General features: G+C 35.8%; 1 protein-coding gene across 1 annotated transcript in view; it reads right to left on the bottom strand.

Annotated features, from left to right (window-relative positions):
- The window catches only part of LOC127873694 (uncharacterized), a 109,170-nt gene extending 98,459 nt beyond the window's left edge, over window positions 1-10,711 (bottom strand). Inside the window, exons 1-2 of the mRNA XM_052417626.1 lie at window positions 10,598-10,711; window positions 266-442 (exon numbers count right to left, since the gene is read on the bottom strand). Coding sequence (XP_052273586.1) covers window positions 266-337 — 72 coding nt within the window. The 5' untranslated portion in view covers window positions 338-442; window positions 10,598-10,711. The remainder of the gene's footprint in view (window positions 1-265; window positions 443-10,597) is intronic.
- Window positions 10,712-21,297: the final 10,586 nt, after the last annotated feature.

Below are 21,297 nucleotides of genomic sequence, written 5' to 3'. Positions count from 1 at the left end.
TGGGCCGTGTTCTGTGAAAAGCGTTTTAAATGTATGTGCGTAAAGTGTTGTCCCAGATTAGCCTGTGCAGTCCGCACAGGCTAATAGGGACGACACTTTCCGCTTTATGATATTTTTCGTTTACAGAAAGTCTCTTCTTTGCATAAATCCAGTTTAGGCAGAAAGTGTCGTCCCTGATAAGCCTGTGCAGACTGCACAGGCTAATCTGGGACGACACTTAACACACATGCATTATATCCTATTTTCCTGCTCATTTAGCACTTACCATGTAGTATGAGGATCTGTTGTCTCCTTTTGTTTTTACAGGCATCACTTTCATCTTTAAATCCATACTCATGAGCTGGTCAACTTCTTCAGAAACTATCAGTTATGCACTGTCAATGAAGTTTGGACTATAGCATGATCACACAGCATCCATGGCGTTGTCTCTCAATCGGAAAACCTAAAACAGATTAGCTAATTACATGGAGTATTAAAGGTCAAAATTGTTGTGTTTGTTTTCTTTGGTTTTGATGAAGATGCATCTATGCATTGTTTCAAAATAATGTTGTGGTGTTTAAAAGTAACAATATACATTGTATAACATTTGTTACCCACTATGATTCACTTACTATGGTCATTACATGGCTTAGAGACCATTGTTACACAGCTAACCATGTGCGTAATTGGCTCACTGACTAATTAAAAGTGTATTTTAAAGAAAAATGGGCTCAAAACCATTATACATTGGTACCTGACTTAAGTTAAGTAATAAGCAACATGGGTCAAGTGCCAAAACTGGTACTATGACTGCAAAACTGAGGATTCAACATGGTTCCCATGAATTAAAAAGACAGCCAGAAGAAATATGCTTACATATTTAAACAAAATTCAAGTACTTTCTGTACTTTTAACAACAAATTCAAGTTGTTACTTAAGTGGCAATATTTTAAGCATCAATGGAACACTAAATGCAATTCAGCCCAAAAAAGTAATCTAAATACCATAAAATTCCTCTGCGTTATTAAAAAAATACATAATCTTCAGTTCCAACACATGTTAACAGTATACTTGTTTAAACAGTGGCAACAACCACAGACACCAGAGACAAAACCAGAAACCAAAGTGCAATCAGAATGCCTAGAAAACATGTGTCAATAATAGCCCAGAATAAAGCACATTCATGCAAGCATAGCATCAGTCAAAGAACATCACATACTTTGGTCTGTTAATTTGGCATAGTTCATGCCTGCTTTCCACTAATAGCAGCCACAACTGCAATTGCTGTCATTTCACAGCTAATTAGACTTAATTTCGAGACCTGCAAGGAACATGGCAGATGCTCTATTCATTCAGTAAGGCACAATAAATCTGAATTCTGACGTTCTGCCCTTGTTATAAATGTTACTAAAATACCCCAGCAACACTTATTCACAGGAATAGCAACAATTCACATTTTGCAAGTTCATGGGGACATAACTCTGGAAAAAAGTGGATCAATGCATGTGAAAATTGTGTGTTGCACATCTACCAGTTCACAATTGGAATTATTTAAAATCAATTCAATCGCTTGAGAAGAGCTTTGTTCCATGAACTTTAAATATTGTATGCATATAGACAGACGCTAAATTGTTGTCTTCTGACTTGTAGGTCTTCTTCGGTATATATATTTCCATAACAATAAAATATTGAATACATCTTGCCTATTAACATTTACAACACTGATGAGAATATTCAATAACTTGGGTATCTACTCCCTGAACTCCACAAATCTTTGAAAGTATTCAAGTGCATGCACACTTTTGGTATAAACACGAAAAATCAATTTCAGCATGTGTTTCTTATCACATCTATAACAAAAAGTGCATGCTTCAATAGTTAACAATATGTATTGATGGCATCCTAAGTGTACACCCAAAGCCCTTTGATGCCAGCCAAATGCTCATCAGACCCATACTGCAGTTGCTGGAGACTTCACAGTCTATTAGATACAATCAGTAGCATCCCTGATTGCAGGACCAGACATAAGGAGACATTAAACTCTAAGCGATTTTACACAATGAGCGATTTCAGGGAAACTGTGAGAGCAGAACTGTAAGTTATAGGTAAAACAAGAGCACTGCATAACGGATGCCACGCTCGGCTATGGGTGCAGTTTTGAATAAATGAAAGCTTGTCAGAATTTTTTTGTTTTTTTGAGGTCACAATGACCTTGACCTTTGACCTAGTGACCCCGAAATGGATGTGGCGTGTAGAACTCATCATGGTGCATCTACATATTTAGTTTCAAAGTTGTAGGTGGCAGCACTTTGATTTTAGAGCCAATGTTAAGGTTTTAGCACGAAGCCGACGGCGGACGGTAGACGGCGGATGACACGACAAGCTGACTATGACAATACCTCGGGTTTTCTCTGAAAACGCCAAGCTAATAAAATCATACAGTTTAAAGTCGCATTTTAATCTTTACTAATATAATTACATTGATTAATACAAGTAAATAAATTATATGTCAATTATTTTGTCATGTAAAAAAAAAAAAAAAATAGCTCAGAATTTTTAAATTACTATTTACAGACATTTTTATACATCCACAAACGAAGTTAAGGTGGGCATATCGTGATAAGTGTCCGCTCTCTAATTCAAGTTGTTTTCATCCGATCTTCACCAAACTTGGTCAGATGTTGTATCTAGATGATTTCTAGGTCAAGTTCGAATATGGGTCATGCCGGGTCAAAAACTAGGTCATGGGGCCACTTAGTGCGTTTTAAACATTGAGCATGGTGTCCGCTGTTTTGTGTGATTACAACATGCAAAACATTCAGTGTCAATGCGGCATGTGGGGGTATTCGTCACGTCTGTGACAAAGCTCTAGTTATTATTAAAAACATTAGAATCCACACATTTGATCATGTGTAATCAACAGAATGAGCATGTATATTTAATACAACTTGTATGCTATATCCAATCCAGCTACAAATTATACATATAATTATGTACTTATAATTTTACTGAAAACATTTATTGACAAAAATGTACTTTTCACAAAAACTTGCTCAGACTCCAAAAGTAGTGCAGACTTTAGTACTGGACTTAAGAACCAGTTCTGAAACAGATCCACAGGCACCTGCTGCAGCAATTATGCCTCAATTACTAAACCAGTTACTGGCAAGGTGAGTAGCTGCATTCTGAATGTCACATGTCTATTTCAATCGGTTGATGATATGTTAGCCTAACATGCAGAGGAAGCATTTCTCATTTGATATGTTGTTTCCCATGCTTATAATTATCATATTTTCTTTTAATTAATTTCAAAGTAAACCAAACTGGCAAGACAGGCCTATTGTCACACTATGGCAAGCGTTTCGACGCATAATCCCAAGAAACTAGGTTTTTACTGAGAACCTAGGTTCTCAGAATGTAAACTAGGTTATGAGAACCTAGGTTCTTGCTTGAAGATTGCACATGGCTTCCAGAACCCAATTTGTTATTCGATATCATAGGTTTTTACCATAACCCAAGTTATCATAAAATGTGCATCAAACGGCGATACCTAGGTTCTTATTTGAAAACCAAGGTTTCGACCGACTTTAAATCATCTGTGAAAACCATAGTTCTCATGACGAGAACTTAAGTTCTCATCTTTAATACTAAATCCGTTGTTTTCATTTGGGAACCATAGTTCTCATGAGAACCTAGGTTCCCAGAATTACGTGTAGGACGGTGTAAACTTAGTCTCTCATGCGAGAACTTTAGTTTTCTATATTGACCAATTATAACACAATATCCCTTTTGTTTCAATGTGACTAACCTTGTAACTAACTTTAATGGCCTTTTTATGTTGCCGAATCGAACCGAAACCTGTGATCTCATTTGAAAACCTTAGTTTACGCTCGAGAACCAATGTTCTCCGCGGGAGGACGCACATAGAACTTAGATTATCACGAGAACCTAAGTTATCATTTCAGAAACCCGGTTTTCAGTCAGACATTTAACGAATATTTATAAAAACACATATTTTCATGAAAACCTAGGTTTTTAAATCTAGAACTTAAGTTATCAGATAATAAAGCCAAAACAATTTGCGAGAACCAAAGTTCTCATTTGATATCCAATGTTTTCACAGGAACCTAGGTTCGCAACAGCTTTTCTCGTCGTTCTCTCGGATATCCTTAGTTTTCATGAAAACACAAGATTTCATTTGGGATCATAAGTTCTGGTACGAACCTAAGTTCTCAGAATGAGAACCTAGGTTCTCAGAAAGAAAACCTTGTTTCTTTGGTATTATGCGTCGAACCGCTTGCCATAGTACGCGTCTCAATTTTTACACAGAGTTTTACTAAGACGAGCATACAATCCAGAATAGCATGTGATCATATCCAGGGCATATACTCAATCCTGAGGGAATGGAGCAAGGTCCGTTCAGAGGGGAATTTTTATGGGGAATACCTTGACAGGAACAATTTAATTTTAAGAATATTTTTAGCTTACCTAAAATGAACAATATTTAGTAGCTGAAATATGTACCATTTTGGAAATAAACACACCCAATCTTTTTTAAAGCATTTAAAAATGTGTTAAAAGAAATAAACAGTTACATTTAACTAAAGCTGACCCAAACCTATTCATAACTAATTTTTCTGTTAGTCACTATATAATAATGACCATAAAGACATATTTGAAGTTGAATATCACTAGTAATTATATAGTTTAGCGGAAACCATTTTTCTATTTTTAATAACAAGCACCTTGACCAAACAGGCTTCAAATGAAATCTCACCCTGGTCTGCATGCTTCCAACAAACAACATTACAGCACAAGTGTATTCGAGGTCTTGAGGTAACACACAATTACAGCACAATACTTCCATCTTAAAGATCTTTAGCGTAAACCCTTTTTGGATTTTTAGTAACAGTGACCTTGACCCCTCTATCTCATTATAGATCAGAATGTAACCTACAAACACATACAAGCTCAAGTTATGGAGTGCAAATCTTCCATCTATTTTAAGAAACACTGACCTTAACTCAATTGGCCTCAGATGCATACCCACGGTAACCTAGTTTTTGAACCCATGTGACCCGTATTTGAACTTGGCATAGATAAAAGATATACAGAGATAGACAAAGTTTCATGATTATTTAGTCTTTAATGGTGCCTCTAGAGTGAAAAAGTTGTTTATACAGTTTGACCAGGTGACTTAAATACCAGGTATTTAAGACGCACTTAACCAAGATTATATTTATGCCATTGCAAGATAAACATTCTACCTAAGTTCCATACACATTAATTCATTCACAAGTGGCCTTTAGAGTAGTATCAAGGTTTTCTAACATTTGACCTTGTATCCTAGTTTTTGGATGTACATAACCAAGAGTCAAGTACAATCTAGATTAAGTAAAAATAAACATGCTTAGAAAGTTTCATAAAGATTGCTTCATAAATGTGGCCTCTAGAGTGGTTACAAGGTTGTTTTCTTATTTGACCTAGTGACCTTAATTTTGGATGTACATAATCCAGATACAAACTCCGCCTCAATATTTTCCATATCAACATTCTGACAAATGTTCATCAAGATTGGATGAAAGATGTTGCCTCTACAATAGTAATGAGCCAAGCATTTCCAATGCACACACTTCACTGCAAGACCACATATGCAAGACCTAAGGTGACCACAATAGCTTACCTTGAGCACTCCGTGCTAATGTGAGCTAAAAACAACAGCAATTAGTACACATTCTTATTACTTAATGTGCTGAAATGATTTTGTTAATATTATGGAATTAATTGTTTGTACAAGGTCATATAAATCTATCTTAACAATTTAACACTTAGTTCTTCACTTTTCTAAATCTATATCATGCTACATACAAAGCTGATTTATGCTCACATACCCCTGGTAGATCATCAAGGTAACCACAAATTGCATGTTATCTTGAGGTCTGTGAGGTCTGAACAATGCTTTATGGTGCATTACTGAGCCCCCTTATCTGATAAAAAACAACACGAGCTCCCGACTGTGGTCAGTGGCAGTTTTACAGCTAGTGTTGTGTTGCCAAAAACAGTTTAATCTTCTTAATTATTTTTTGTATACTTTAGCACTATGCAATCCAATCAGGACAAGGGAACTTAAATGTAAACAACTCACAAACAATTCAAAATGGTTTATACGTAATTATTGGAAAAAAAAACAAAAAAAAAACCTTATTGTGCTATACAAAATAAATAAACAATCATTTTGCTCATTGGCACTTTCGATTGTCAGCCCAAAGTCTGTTCTATGGAATGTTCACACCCTTGATCTAAAGACCCAATGTTCCTTGCAAAGTATTCACTGACAAATGTGAGGAATCTGACAGACTGGCATTGATAGATATGGATTTGCTGATGTGAAGCCTGGGTCCTAATAATTCTGTGCATAGTGAATTGAGCCAAGGTGAGACTTTCAACACCTTGCATGCATACATGAACTAGTACAATTTATCATTCCATACAACACCCATTACTTAGTGCTGGGAAAAACACAAGACAAAAGACACAGGTGCATGTCAGGTATCAATCAAAGCGAAATTTATTATCAGAGTTAACAGTAACAACTCTTTAAACACTTAACAAAACAAAACTACCGTTTTTTGTGAATAAAATACAAAAAGTTATCTTAACAAGAGCACCGCATAACTGGTGCCACGCTCGGCTATGGGTGCAGTTTTGAATAAATGAAAGCTTGTCAGATTTTTTTTTTTAAGGTCACAGTGACCTTGACCTTTGACCTAGTGACCCAAAAATGGGTGTGGCATGTAGAACTCATCAAGGTGCATCTTCATATGAAGTTTCAAGTTGTATGTGGAAGCAATTTGATTTTAGAGCCAATGTTCAAAACCTTAACAAAATGTTAAAGGTTTTAGTACGACGCGGACAGCGGATGTCAGACGGCACGACCAGCTGGCTATGACAATACCTCGGGTTTTCTCCGAAAACGCCAAGCTAAAAATCAATCAATGTTAAACATTCAATTACTATCTTGTTCTTTAAACAGTAAATGTCTCAATTAATCTATCCAATTTATCTAATGAAATTAAATGTATAACATTTTTTGCCACACACAAGTTCATAATAATGTATTACTAATTGCTCAAAGGCATTTTCCCTTTAGCCAAAACAAACTGTCATGTGACAGTTGCATCATTAGTTAAGATGGAAACAACAATAAATCATTATTCTTACAGGCACAATAAACATACATCTTACTTTTTGTCAATTGTTGCATTCACTATTTTTTATACTATTTTTACGCTATTTGTCATTGGTTAGAATAAGAATTATAGCAAATATTTTCCACCTTCAATTGACAGATTTTAACAACCTATTATTGACAACCTTCACCAAGTTGTTTTTGTTAAACTGACCATAAGCAACTATTGAACTCTCTAGCATAGGATCAGAATCAGCTGTTACTGCTGTCATTAAATAATTAAAGGTAAATTGCCACTAGCAAGTTCAGATGTTTGGATAAATCTTATTTCCCCACCTGACTTGCAAGTACATGAAATAATTAGTGACAATGCCTTGCATAGTGTCAGTGAACTGTAACTCCAATATAGTGCGGTCCGTTATAACGCTGTGTCCAATATAACGCGGGGGGTGCTTGGATCCCGTTTTTTCTCCAACCTTCCATTACTGATTTAAATCCATGTTATGCAACTTCATGTATTTTCGGAAAATTCAAAGAAGCTGGCGATCACAGCTTGATTGCTTTATCCATCCGTTTAACTGATTTTAATCGATTAGAGGTTAAGCGACACTCGACAGCTAATTGGTGTTAATCTGTTGTGTAATGTCAATAAAGGTGTATAAATTCGCAAGTGCGTGTTAATTAAAATTAATGTATTCCCTATCAGAGCGGTTCGGAGCGCTAATTTCAAAAAGGTAAGTGCAAGCAGAATAATTATCAAATTAAAGTTATTTAAAACGATGACCTGTTTTTGTTTTTTATTTATCGTGTATTGTATTTCATTGTATAAACTATGGCTGTGTAAGTGTGTTATCATTTATTATATGCTATACATGCTTGATAAATAAAAAGATCTTTGTGTATGTTTAATGTTTCAGTACGTATACAAAAAATAAATTAACAAATCCCGACGATTTATTTACATGCTAACGCAGTGTAATTGTTAACAGACATTCACTTAATTTTTTGCCCGTTATCAGAAAGTCCACAGAAAGCATGTTTTTTACATGCTGCGTATGACGCAATAAAGCATTTCTTGTACATGTATCGTATTGCATTCAGTTTATATTTAAATTCGCTCGTCCAATGAAAGCTGTGTCCCTGCACTGTACTATTTTTTCTGAAAAATGGCTTAGGCATATGAATTTGTTTATGAAATTCGTAAACATATTTCTTGTCATAAATGTTTAACATTATATTTTCGTAAGTTATGTTGTAATTATATTGGATTATTGGATAAATGTGCACATTAGAAAAGCGGTATGTATACTGTTATCGTTCGATTCGGTTTATATGTATGTATTTGCGGATGACAACACAGCATGACAATACACTGGACCTATATTATCAATGAATTAGTCGTGGGTATCCGACGATGCTTTATTATAGGCTATACTATACCTGTTTTTATAACCCCCTTAAATAAATAAGCTCAAAACTTATAACGCTGTCTGTTTAAAACGCTGTTGCGTGGCTTGGACCCCTGTCATCCGCGTTATATTGGAGTGTACTAAACAATTAACAGCTTATCATAATTTGATAAAAGTATCATCAATTATAACACATTCCCTCCAGAAAACATTTTTCACTCACATTGGGTTTTGGCTTACAACTAGTTTGGATAGAGTAACAGACAATGACAAAATTGTGATAGCTAGAAGATAAAAGCCAATTTTGTGTGGGTGTATAAAATAAAATGATAAACAAGGGCTGTTTGTAAAACATGCATGCCCCCCATATGGGCTGTCCGATGTAGTGGCAGCCATTGTATGAATACGATTTTTGTCACTGTGACCTTGACCTTTGACCTAGTGACCTGAAAATCAATAGGGGTCATCTGCGAGTCACGATCAATGTACCTATGAAGTGTCATGATCCTAGGCAAAAGCGTTCTTGAGTTATCATCCGAAAATCATTTTATTATTTCGGGTCACCGTGACCTTGACCTTTGACCTTGTGACCTAAAAATCAATAGGGGTCATCTGCAAGTCATGATCAATCTACCTATGAAGTTTCATGATCCTAGGCGTATGCGTTCTTGAGTTATCATCCGAAAATCATTTTACTATTTCAGGTCACCGTGACCTTGACCTTTGACATAGTGACCTCAATATCAATAGGGGTCATCTGCGAGTCATGATCAATCTACCCATGAAGTTTCATGATCCAAGGCGTATGCGTTCTTGAGTTATCATCCAGAAACCATTTTACTATTTCAGGTCACCATGACCTTGACCTTTGACCTAGTGACCTCAAAATCAATAGGGTTCATCTGCAAGTCATGATCAATCTACCCATGAAGTTTCATGATCCTAGGCGTATGCGTTCTTAAGTTATCATTCAAAAACCATTTTACTATTTCTGGTCACCGTGACCTTGACCTTTGACCTAGTGACCTCAAAATCAATAGGGGTCATCTGCGAGTCATGATCCATGTACCTATGAAGTTTCATGATCCTAGGCCCAAGCGTTCTTGAGTTATCGTCTGACAACCACCTGGTGGACGGACCGACCGACAGACCGACCGACATGAGCAAAGCAATATACCCCCTCTTCTTCGAAGGGGGGCATAATAACCATCAATATATAAACCTTTACCATTGTTAACAAAAGTTACGCTTCTTAGGCTGTCCACTAAGTGTAGTTGTTGGTACATCAGCTTCTCACTTAACCCTTCACCCCTAATAAACGCACTTTGATGCATTTGTCGTCCCTTAGAAAATCTTATCCAATTTAAAATCTTCTTAACTAGAATCAAGTTAAAAGTCTTTATTTCCAACCATAAGATATTGATGAACAGCAAACAGCATAAAACCTGAACAGACTGCGAGCTTCTTTTGCCATTTTCACTTTGCTTCCGAGTGGGAAAGGGTTAAACCCAGGTTAAATGCCCACTCCCTGCACATGCGAGTTTGGTTCTGAGGTCGGACAGATGAGGTTTTCTTTGAGAACTCTGGCTTCCCACAACAGCACAAGACTACGCCAAAATTGAATATCGTTTTGTAAAAAGCCTGAGATTGGAGCTCTAATTCCAAATTTGTCCAAACTTTCCCTGAGTCTTAATAAGTAAATTAGGTATAAGAGTGCAGTTGTACGGGTCCTCAAAATAGGATGCCTAGGACATGGAAGGACTTCATGAACTTTGAAAATAAACACATAAATACAAAAGTTAGGCCTATCACGAAAGTCTTTAAATATGTAATTCTTAAAATGATAAATATATCTTAACAACTCCAAAATATGAAGGACAGATTGTAGATCATGCAATTCTATATGATACTTCCTCAATCCATCAAATCAACAAATGATCATGCAACTGATGAAAATAAGAATATATTTTAAAAAACTTTGAAAACAGGCACATACAAACATTATCTACAGAAAACTTACCTCAAATTTAATCAAAACCCAGGTATCCAATAGTCCCGTGATAAGATAGCTTAAGATAAAGTGATTTCAAATCCTATTGCTGGAAATAAAAAACCTGCCTCAAACCAGCCCCACCTTTCTAAAACACTTGCCGACCAGTGACAAGCTATAACAGACACAGACTATTCATTCGAGTATACAAAGAATACAAGTTTGATGATGTTGTAACTATCCCACAGGCGTGTAACAGTTATTCAGGCAGTTCACCAATAGCTGTAATTATTTTAATTGCCTCTATCAATCAAACACTTTTCTCTGTCAAAAAGCATTAAATGTTTTAATATCTTTACATGAATGTCTTTATAAACTTGATACTGTACCATTCCAATCTGTAAAGGTTTGCAATTTTAATAATTTTGGGTTCTTATAAACTTATGAAACCTATGAAAGTGTATTTAATGCGTTTCAAAATTATCATTATACATTAAAATCACATCAGATTCCAAAGATTAATCTAATCCTTGTAATGAAATTGCAGAAATTATGAATAGTTTCATAATATAAACCATGTTTTATTTTCACCACTTCTCTAAAAACACAACTGTTCTCCCACACAAACAACAAAGGCACTTGAAAATCCATGTGCCTAAAATATCTCCATACCGAAATTCTGCCATCTGGCTGTAGCATCTGCAAATGACCTTAGATCACCTAATACTACTCTTTGGGTGACCAATTCCCTTTGTGTTCCTCAGTTTATTGTTCAATTTCACTGAACATTACAATGGGTATGGTTAAATAAAACTTCAATCCTGCTCAACTGAAAATAATTCATCAATTTCACTCTATATCAAGATTAAATCTAAAATGTGAAAGCATATACTGCTGACAAAAATGCTTGCTGAAATGGTCAAAACTAAAAATGTGTTTGTTTCCTCTCCTTGATCGACCCACCAAAATAACCGCGATCCATTTATTTTTGAGTCAGAAATGGTACAATTATTTTGTTCTGATTAATGATAAAATGGAGAAAACAAAATGTGATCCATAAGCATTTACCAAATTATTGTTTAAGTTGTTTTTTTACCACCTAGTTAAACATCAGCACAGAGTAACACAGAGAACACTATAACAAAGTTAGATGACCACAATATTAATTTTGTGTATCTGTTTTAGGGAGCATTAAAGACTGCGCTATTTTGTTCAAATCAAAACATTTGGAAAAGTGAAAAGTGGGTATTAATTATAAGCATCTTCAAGTTTGAACAACAATTCATGAACATTGTGTTTTGGCCTTGAATAAAATACCATGCAATTGTAATATTCAATAAACTACACAACAACAAGTTTATTTTTGGTAAATCTTTAAGTAATAAACAAGAAACAATCGGAAACGGGGGATGCTCCCCAAGTTTTTTTTTTGTTAAAATATTGCACTATATATTCAGATAAAAGGAAACATCTTGAGGGGCATAACTTTGGACAAAATAATATGATGGATGGTTTAGAAACTTAAAAATTTCAAAGGGCCATAACTCTCTAAATAAATCATCTAACCAGAACCCACAAATAACATACACATCTCCTCAAGGTAGTTAAGCTTCCCATAAAGCTTCATTGGATTCCAGTCAGTTTTTGGGGAGAAATAGCCCAGACAAGAATTGCACTATATGTACAGTTTATAGAAAATTTCAAAGGGCCATAACTCTGTGAAAAATCATCCGACCATAACCGCCTAATAATATGCACATCTCCTGTTGGTAGTGAAGCTTCCCATAAAGTTTCATTGAATTCCCGTAATAAGTTGCTGAGAAATAGCTCGGACACTAAGAATTGCACTATATGTACAATGGATAATTTCAAAGGGCCATAACTCTGTGAAAAAAAAATCATCCGACGAGAACTGGCTGATAATATGCACATCTCCTCTTGGTTGTGAAGCTTCCCATAAAGTTTCATTGAATTCCAGTCATTAGTTGCTGAGAAATAGCCCAGACAAAAATTGCACAATATGTGCAGTTAATGGAGAATTTCAAAGGTCCATAACTATGTGAAAAATCATCCGACCAGAACCGGCTGATAATATGCACATCTCCTCTTGGTAGTGATTAGCTTCCCATAAAGTTCCATTGAATTCCGGTCATTAGTTGCCGAGAAATAGCCCGGACAAAAATTGTGCACGGACGGACGCACGGACGGACGAAGCAGCGACTAAATTCTCTCCCCAAAAATTTGGGGGAGCATAAAAAACGAAAAAAACCTGTTTTCCCTATTTAAGTTCCCAGACCTATATTCAATATGTTGGGAAAGGGAAACAAACATATTTTACTTTTTGCATTTTTTGTAAATTTAGCTTTAGTCAGAATGTTTAAGTCCCCCATCGTTGAACAAAATGACTACATATTATGCTGTTTGTTTCACTTCAAGCAAATTAATATAAATCCATTTGAAAGAATATCTTCTAGTAGTTTATGTTTATATTGTACCTTCATTACAAATTCATTTATCATCAATATGCAGAACTCACCAAGATATGTGAATATACCATGTCAGCTGGTTAACACTTATCCAATCTGAATTTAAGGTTATCTGTCCATAAAAGCAAACCCTACTTGATTAGAAAGGTAACTCAATTGGTTACCTGCTGCCCATTAAGTAACAAGTGTTGACGCCAGTGTACCAGTAGGCTGACTGCAGCTCTCCAATACAAACATTGGCACCACAATGCGCAGCAAGGCTGGGGTAAGCCTGACTTGCATAACGTGCATTATCTTGGGGCTGTTGACATTTCACATTATCCAAGTAAGCAAGCTATTATATGCACCAGTTTCTGACTTCAATGAAACATCAAACAAAGCATTATTTGCACAGTTTGTCTCACAGATCATAGGGGGAGGGGGAATTGCAGATCTTTCACACTGAAATTCGATGAAATCAATTAAAGCAGATTTAAGTTTAGTTCAACTATTAACCCATTTATGCCTTAGCGTCTAGAAAAAAGGCCTTGGCAAACAGCGTAGACCCAGATGAGATGCCGCATGATGTGGCGTCTCATCTGGGTCTGCACTGTTTGCTTAAAGGAATTTCTGTAAGAAATTTTCTAAATATAGAAATAAAATATACTTGACATCCCTCATTTTGGAAATAAAGTGTTCCAATTTAGAAGTATGGAAGAGTCCACTAGGCAAAAATCGGTTTAACATAAAAACATATGGGTGCAATGCTTGCACAAAAAGTGGCAAAAAAGTATAATTATCTTATAAAACCTTGGTGAAACCATGGCAGCATATGTAACTTATGTCAATGCACATTTAATACCACACCAATCATAATGATTTTTTGCTGTGTTGTTATTTCAAAGATAACAAGCAAAGTCTTTGAATTGATATCCCCCGCCATTATACTTCTGGACACAAAAGTTTTCTGGATGGATGGACAACCCCAACATACATCATCCTCTTATCCATATATATACTCATACCAAGTTTCAATGAAATCCGTCTAAGCACTTCCAAGATATGACTCCGGACACACACAAAAAGCATTTTTTCAAGATACAAAGGGCCATTACTCCGTTATTATCCGATGGTGTACAATGCCATTTGGAGTGTATCATCCTCTTATCCATATATATACTCATACCAAGTTTCAATGAAATCAGCCAAAGCACTTCCAAGATATGGCTCCGGACACAAAAGTGCCGGACGGACCGAAGGAAGGACGGAAAGACAGACGGACGGATAACGCCAAACAATATCCCTCCGCCTATGGCCGGGGATTAAAATCAGTATCAAAGAGTCAATTTTCAGAATGTTCATTGTAAGGGTAAACCCGATTCATGATTTTCAAGCAACACCTAAAATACAACAAGAAAACCAGTTGCTTGTTTACTCATGGAACAACAAGCAAATAGCATATACTTACCACAAATAAATGCCTAAAAAACAACATTCACATTTATTTTATTCCCAAGATAACTCCATAACTATGTTACACCAAACATTCACTTAGTGTATTTAAATTAAAAAGATATATGTGCGACCTTACACCTGCTTAATGGGATTAAAATTGTGAACGGATCATTAAAAGTTGACCATTAAAATCACCTGAACCACCAGATATAACAGCTTTATTATGTTTTTATGACCAAGGGTTATTGAAATAAGGTGTTGTGTTCAATCCAGCAAGTTTTCTGAATGAAAAGCTGATGCATCAGTAACCCTTCATTAACCCAAGGTTTATATATACAATTTTTATTATTGTAAAGATAGCAGCTATTTTGAATGACAACAACTGACTGGCAATGTTTAACGACTATGGTCATAAGCATATAATCAAAACTTCTTCACCATATATTTCAAAAATTCAGAAATGGATTGAAGTGAAGAAACAAATTAGTATTAACAGTTATTAAATGACACAAAATACTCCACTATTAAAATGGCAGTGTATTCTGATGAACTGTGAGAAAAAAGTTAAATCATTAAGATTGACATGTACAATATTGCCTCATCCTTCATAATGCAGCCATCTATACATTGAATTTTAATTGATTTTTTTTATATATTTTTATTAAACTCTTTTTCATCCAGTTTAGTGATAATGTTGATGGAAATAAATAAACAATTAAACATATCTTTTAAGAGACTAATTAACACCACCATACTGTTTAAAAGTGAATACTTTCAAAATTATTGGATTATACAGAAAATTGTAAGCAAAGGCTTAATTGAATTCCAGACACCAAAACTGCATAATCTTATCCACCATTTACTCAAATAAATTACAACAAAAATCCTTTACCTTCACATCCATCTGAAAAAAAGCCATCCAAAACACATCAAAATCAACCATCTTTTGCATTAATTTCTCCCAATTTGTTTCAAACAGATGTCTAAGCAACTCAAGCCAAATTGTATCCAAATAACAAATAAGCAACTCACCAAAAGCATGAGCACAATTATTCTCTAGCCCAAGACAAGTTAACTACACTTTTGACATTGTAATATCAACAGGCAACAGAAAAGCTATCCAGACTATATCCAAATAATATATAAAACAGCACATGAAAAGGGAATAGCTAATAATTCTGTTGCAAAAGACGACATATCCCACATTTTGACAATGCAAACCTAGGGTTAAAACTATGTCATTATGACATGTAACAGCCTTGGGTCATCACCAGCACTAATGTTTGTAGTTTGATCATTATCAGTACAAAGTAATTACTTTTCCTCCAGAAATTGCTTGTCATTTTCAATTTGTTATCCTGTTAGATTTTCTCTTGGAAAAGGTAATGCATCAAGAGACTTTCATGTTTTTGAAATGATTAAATCACATTGTACCACTGCATTTCTTGTTAATGAAAGCACTTAAAATCAAGTTTTATTGTGACAGATTGGTAAAGCTAATTACAGTGTTTATTTGCTATATATATGAGAAAGCTGAGCAAACAGTTACCAAAAAAAGATCAGAACTATTATCACCTATCAAATTAAGGTAATGATTGAGGTAAACAATTAAACATCTGCAACACTTTAGAATAAGGCAACACATTGGAATTAAATAAACTGCAAACAAGACACCTTGGGCATAAACATAGTAATCATTCCTCTAGTTATTATTCCTCTACAATCTATTTGTTATAGACGTTATAAACAGCAAAACCAAAACAAAATTCAGTAACTCATAAAATACTGAGAAGATCAGAATTGTTCTGCAGTTACCGAACTTCTTTACCTGCATTTCAATCTGATCAATTTATTTGTTGAAGGAAATAGCCTCATCACATCATAAGCTATTAAGACTTTAACCAAGAAAGACACAATCTTTTTCTTCCTTTGTCAGTCATTTGAATTTATTACTCAGATAAAAGAGTTTACCTTAAAATCTATATGAACAAGGGCTGTTTGTAAAACATGCATGCCCCTCATATGGGCTGTCAGTTGTAGTGGCAGCCATTGTGTGAATACCTTTTTTCTCACTGTGACCTTGACCTTTGACGTAGTGACCTGAAAATCAATAGGGGTCATCTGCCAGTCATGATTAATGGACCTATGAAGTTTCTTGATCCTAGGCCCAAGTATTCTTGAGTTATCACCCGGAAACCATTTTACTGCTTTGAGTCACTGTGACCTTGACCTTTGACCTAGTGACCTGAAAATCAATAGGGGTCATTTGCCAGTCATGATCAATGTACCTATTTAGTTTCATGATCCTAGGCCTTAGTATCTTGAGTTATCATCCGGAAACCATTTTACTGTTTCGAGTCACTGTGACCTTGACCTTTGACCTAGTGACCTGAAAATCAATAAGGGTCATCTGCCAGTCATGATCAATGTACCTATGAAGTTTCATGATCCTAGGCGTAAGCATTCTTGAGTTATCATCCGGAAACCATTTTACTGTTTCGAGTCACTGTGACCTTGACCTTTGACCTAGTGACCTGAAAATCTCTAGCGGTCATCTGCCAGTCATGATCAATGTACCTATGAAGTTTCATGATCCAAGGCCTAAGCGTTCTTGAGTTATCATCCGGAAACCATCTGGTGGACGGACCGACGGACATGTGCAAAACAATATACCCCTCTTCTTCGAAGGGGGGCATAAAAAGGGACACAGCTCTGTCAAAACACAAAACAGAGTCATAGGTTTTGTCCCTAATACAGGAGTAAGTGACAAAGGTAAACAAGGGCTGTTTGTAAAACATGCAATCCCCCCACATGGGCTGTCAGTTGTAGTGGCAGCCATTGTGTGAATACGTTTTTTTGTCACTGTGACCTTGACCTTTGACCTAGTGACCTGCAAAATCAATAGGGTTCATCTGCCAATCATGATCAATGTACCTATGAAATTTCATGATCCTAGGCCTTATCATTCTTGAGTAATCATCAGGAAACCATTTTACTATTTCGAGTCACTATGATCTTTGACCTAGTGACCTGAAAATCAATAGGGGTCATCTGCGAGTCATTATCAATGTACCTATGAAGTTTCATGATCCTAGGTGTAAGCATTCTTGAGTTATCATCTGGAAACCATTTTGCTGTTTCCATTCACTGAGACCTTAACCTTTGACCTAGTGACCTGAAAATCAATAGGGGTCATCTGCCAATCATGATCAATGTACCTATGAAATTTCATGATCCTAAGCCTAATTATTCTTGAGTAATCATCAGGAAAACATTTTATTGTTTCGAGTCATTGTGACCTTGACCTTTGACCTAGTGACCTGAAAATTATTAGGGGTCATCTGCCAGTCATGATCAATGTACCTATGAAGTTTCATGATCCTAGGCGTAAGCATTCTTGAGTTATCAACCGGAAACCATTTTACTATTTCTGGTCACTATGACCTTTGACCTAGTGACCTGAAAATCAATAGGGGTCATCTGCTAGTCATTATCAATGTACCTATGAAGTTTCATGATCCTAGGTGTAAGCATTCTTGAGTTATCATCTGGAAACCATTTTGCTGTTTCCAGTAACTGAGACCTTAACCTTTGACCTAGTGACCTGAAAATCAATAGGGGTCATCTGCCAATCATGATCAATGTACCTATGAAATTTCATGATCCTAGGCCTAATTATTCTTGAGTAATCATCAGGAAAACATTTTATTGTTTCTAGTCATTGTGACCTTGACCTTTGACCTAATGACCTGAAAATTATTAGGGGTCATCTGCCAGTCATGATCAATGTACCTATGAAGTTTCATGATCCTAGGCGTAAGGATTCTTGAGTTATCATCCGGAAACCATTTTACTATTTCGAGTCACTATGACCTTTGACCTAGTGACCTGAAAATCAATAGGGGTCATCTGCGAGTCATTATCAATGTACCTATTAAGTTTTATGATCCTAGGTGTAAGCATTCTTGAGTTATCATCTGGAAACCATTTTGCTGTTTCCAGTCACTGTGACCTTAACCTTTGACCTAGTGACCTGAAAATCAATAGGGGTCATCTGCCAGTCATGATCAATATTCCTATGAAGTTTCATGATCCTAGGCGTAAGCATTCTTGAGTTATCATCCGGAAACCATTTTACTGTTTCGAGTCACTGTGACCTTGACCTTTGACCCAGTGACCTGAAAATCAATAGTGGTCATCTGCCAGCCATGATCAATGTTCCTATGAAGTTTCATGATCCTAGACGTAAGCATTGTTGAGTTATCATCCGGAAACCATTTTACTATTTCTAGTCACTGTGACCTTGACCTTTGACCTAGTGACCTGAACTAGGGGTCATCTGCCAGTCATAATCAATGTTCCTATGAAGTTTCATGATCCTAGGCCGAAGCGTTCTTGAGTTATCATCCGGAAACCATCTGGTGGACGGACGGACTGACGGATTGACATGTGCAAAACAATGTACCCCCTCTCCTTTGAAGGGGAGCATAAACAAGATTGTTTTAAATAGTGGCAATACTCTCAAAAAAATTAATAGCCAAAATAGTAACCTTTGTTTACTGTCATATTCAGAATTCATTATTTCAAGATTGTGTTGCTATAAATTCACGAAATGTTTGAATGATTTGTATATATCTGTTTATATATAATATTATGTATCTTGTCCACAACACTAAAATACTTTTAAAAACTTAGTAACTTTATAGTATAGAGTAATAATAACATGTATAAATAAAATATTTTCTAAACTTTTCAAAAATGTGCATGCATTTATAGTGGACAGGGACTAGCTGCTGACAAAACTGTATGGGAGCTTCACTGGCATGAAACCCGTGCTGATTTTTGTATGTTGGATCAATTCACCATTCACCACAAGTATATCCAACTTTGTATTTAGACTGAATGGATCCACACAGTTAATATCCACTTTTTGTCATTTACCCTCTCACAAGTCACACAGCTAACTTCTTAAACTAAAGTCTGATCACATTAAGATACCAGAAGCCCCAGTCTACACCAAAGATAAATTACAAGATTTACAAATCCTCTTGCTTGATGTTGAAATTTTCTTTATCAAAACAGTGTTTTAAAGACTTTACCATCAGAAATTTGAGGTAAACTTTGGTCAAGACTGAAGTAGTCAGTTGAGGTTTTCAGCAAGCTTTCAGACAGTTAAAGTAATTGGCACTTGATAAAGAAGTCTACATAACATCTGTATTCGACTGACAGCCATTCTGTAGCTTATCTTAAAAGTGTACAATAGGTAACTGTTTAGACATATTATACAAATACAGCTCTAAAGTGGCTGTCCCTTTGATGCAATCTAAATAATTATCAGCAAATCTTGAAGAGACCATCCATGGGAAGACCTGCATCTGGACTGAATTAAAACATGAATATTTAACGGCACCTGTATACAACTAAAGCATGTCAATAAAGTCACTACGGTAAGTCCCTGACCCTGATATAATACCTAGTAAAAACAAGAAATATCGTTGAAAACGATGGATGCTCCCCTTATGTTCATAATAAAGTACACAGGAATTAATAATAATTAATGACAATAATAGTATATACTCACTCTTTCTTTAAAATGGAACTCCAACCCAAATAACACTATGGTCACTAAAGTACCATGGCTCAGTGGCTGAATACGAGTCCTGACTTGATCCTGTCTGTTGTAAAATACCAGGTCAAAAACACTGCCTGTCTTACACTTGGACTTGGAATAAGTGCCCATTTGATCATGCCCATTTTACAAACCAGACAAAATGTGGCAGTAACATATACATATTTAAGAGTAAGAAATAATATACTAACCTGTACATGTATAATGTTGTCAAGAAATGAAGTAGAGAAACCACAAACATTACTAAAGTAGAATACATGTACCAATTGAAGGAGCCTATCTATTATTAGCCTAGGCGACCTTGACCCCAGTGACTTCAAACCTCATCAAAAGGTAGAGGACCATGTGAGGTACCTACATGCCAAATATATAAAAGATCAGTCAAATATTGAAGGCGCTATGAGAAACTGTCACCAATTATTTAGTGTGACCATGAGAAAATCTATTATTAGCCTTGGTGACCTTGATCTTGACCCCAGTGACCTTAAAACGTCATCAAAAGCTAGAGGTCCATGCAAGGTACCTACATGCCAAATATGTAAGAGATCGTTAAAATATTAAAGACGCAATGAGAAACTGTAACAAAAGAGTGATAGAAAATCTATTATTAGCCTCAGTGACCTTGACCCCAGTGACCTCAAACCTCATCAAAAGGTAGAGGTCTATGCAAGGTACCTACATGCAAAATATGTAAGAGATCGGTAAAATATTGAAGGGGCTATCATAGAAACTGTAACAAAAGTGTGACAGAAGGAAGGAAGTAAGGAAGGAAGGACAAACTGGCAACTACTAAGGCTCCCGAAAAATTTCGGGGAGCATAACAAAAAAATTGCAATTTTCAACATTAATCTAACAAACATGAACATGTGTTTGAAAAAAATACCATAAAAATGCATGTCCATTATTCTTTAAGATAGGAATGTGACGCAGACAGCTAGGAATGTGAATCAGACGCTGATCCCACCCCAGCCCTCTTTTATCACAGCCTAATCAACCATGTATTCAACAGCAGATAAAATGACAAAGGGCCATTATTCAGCCATAACTGGTGCAGTCCCTTTTCCTTTCTTTATGATAATCTACACATTACGGTCATTCAACTGTGTAAGTATAAGCAAACATTCAACCAGAAGTCAAAGAGTTGAACACTTAATGTTGGGTCTATGTATTATGTAGTGGAG

Source organism: Dreissena polymorpha, chromosome 3 (genome assembly GCF_020536995.1).
Source record: "Dreissena polymorpha isolate Duluth1 chromosome 3, UMN_Dpol_1.0, whole genome shotgun sequence".
NCBI classification, from domain to species: Eukaryota; Metazoa; Mollusca; class Bivalvia; order Myida; family Dreissenidae; genus Dreissena; species Dreissena polymorpha.
Note: the sequence above shows the minus strand (reverse complement) of the source record. Positions and strands in the feature narration are given on the sequence as shown.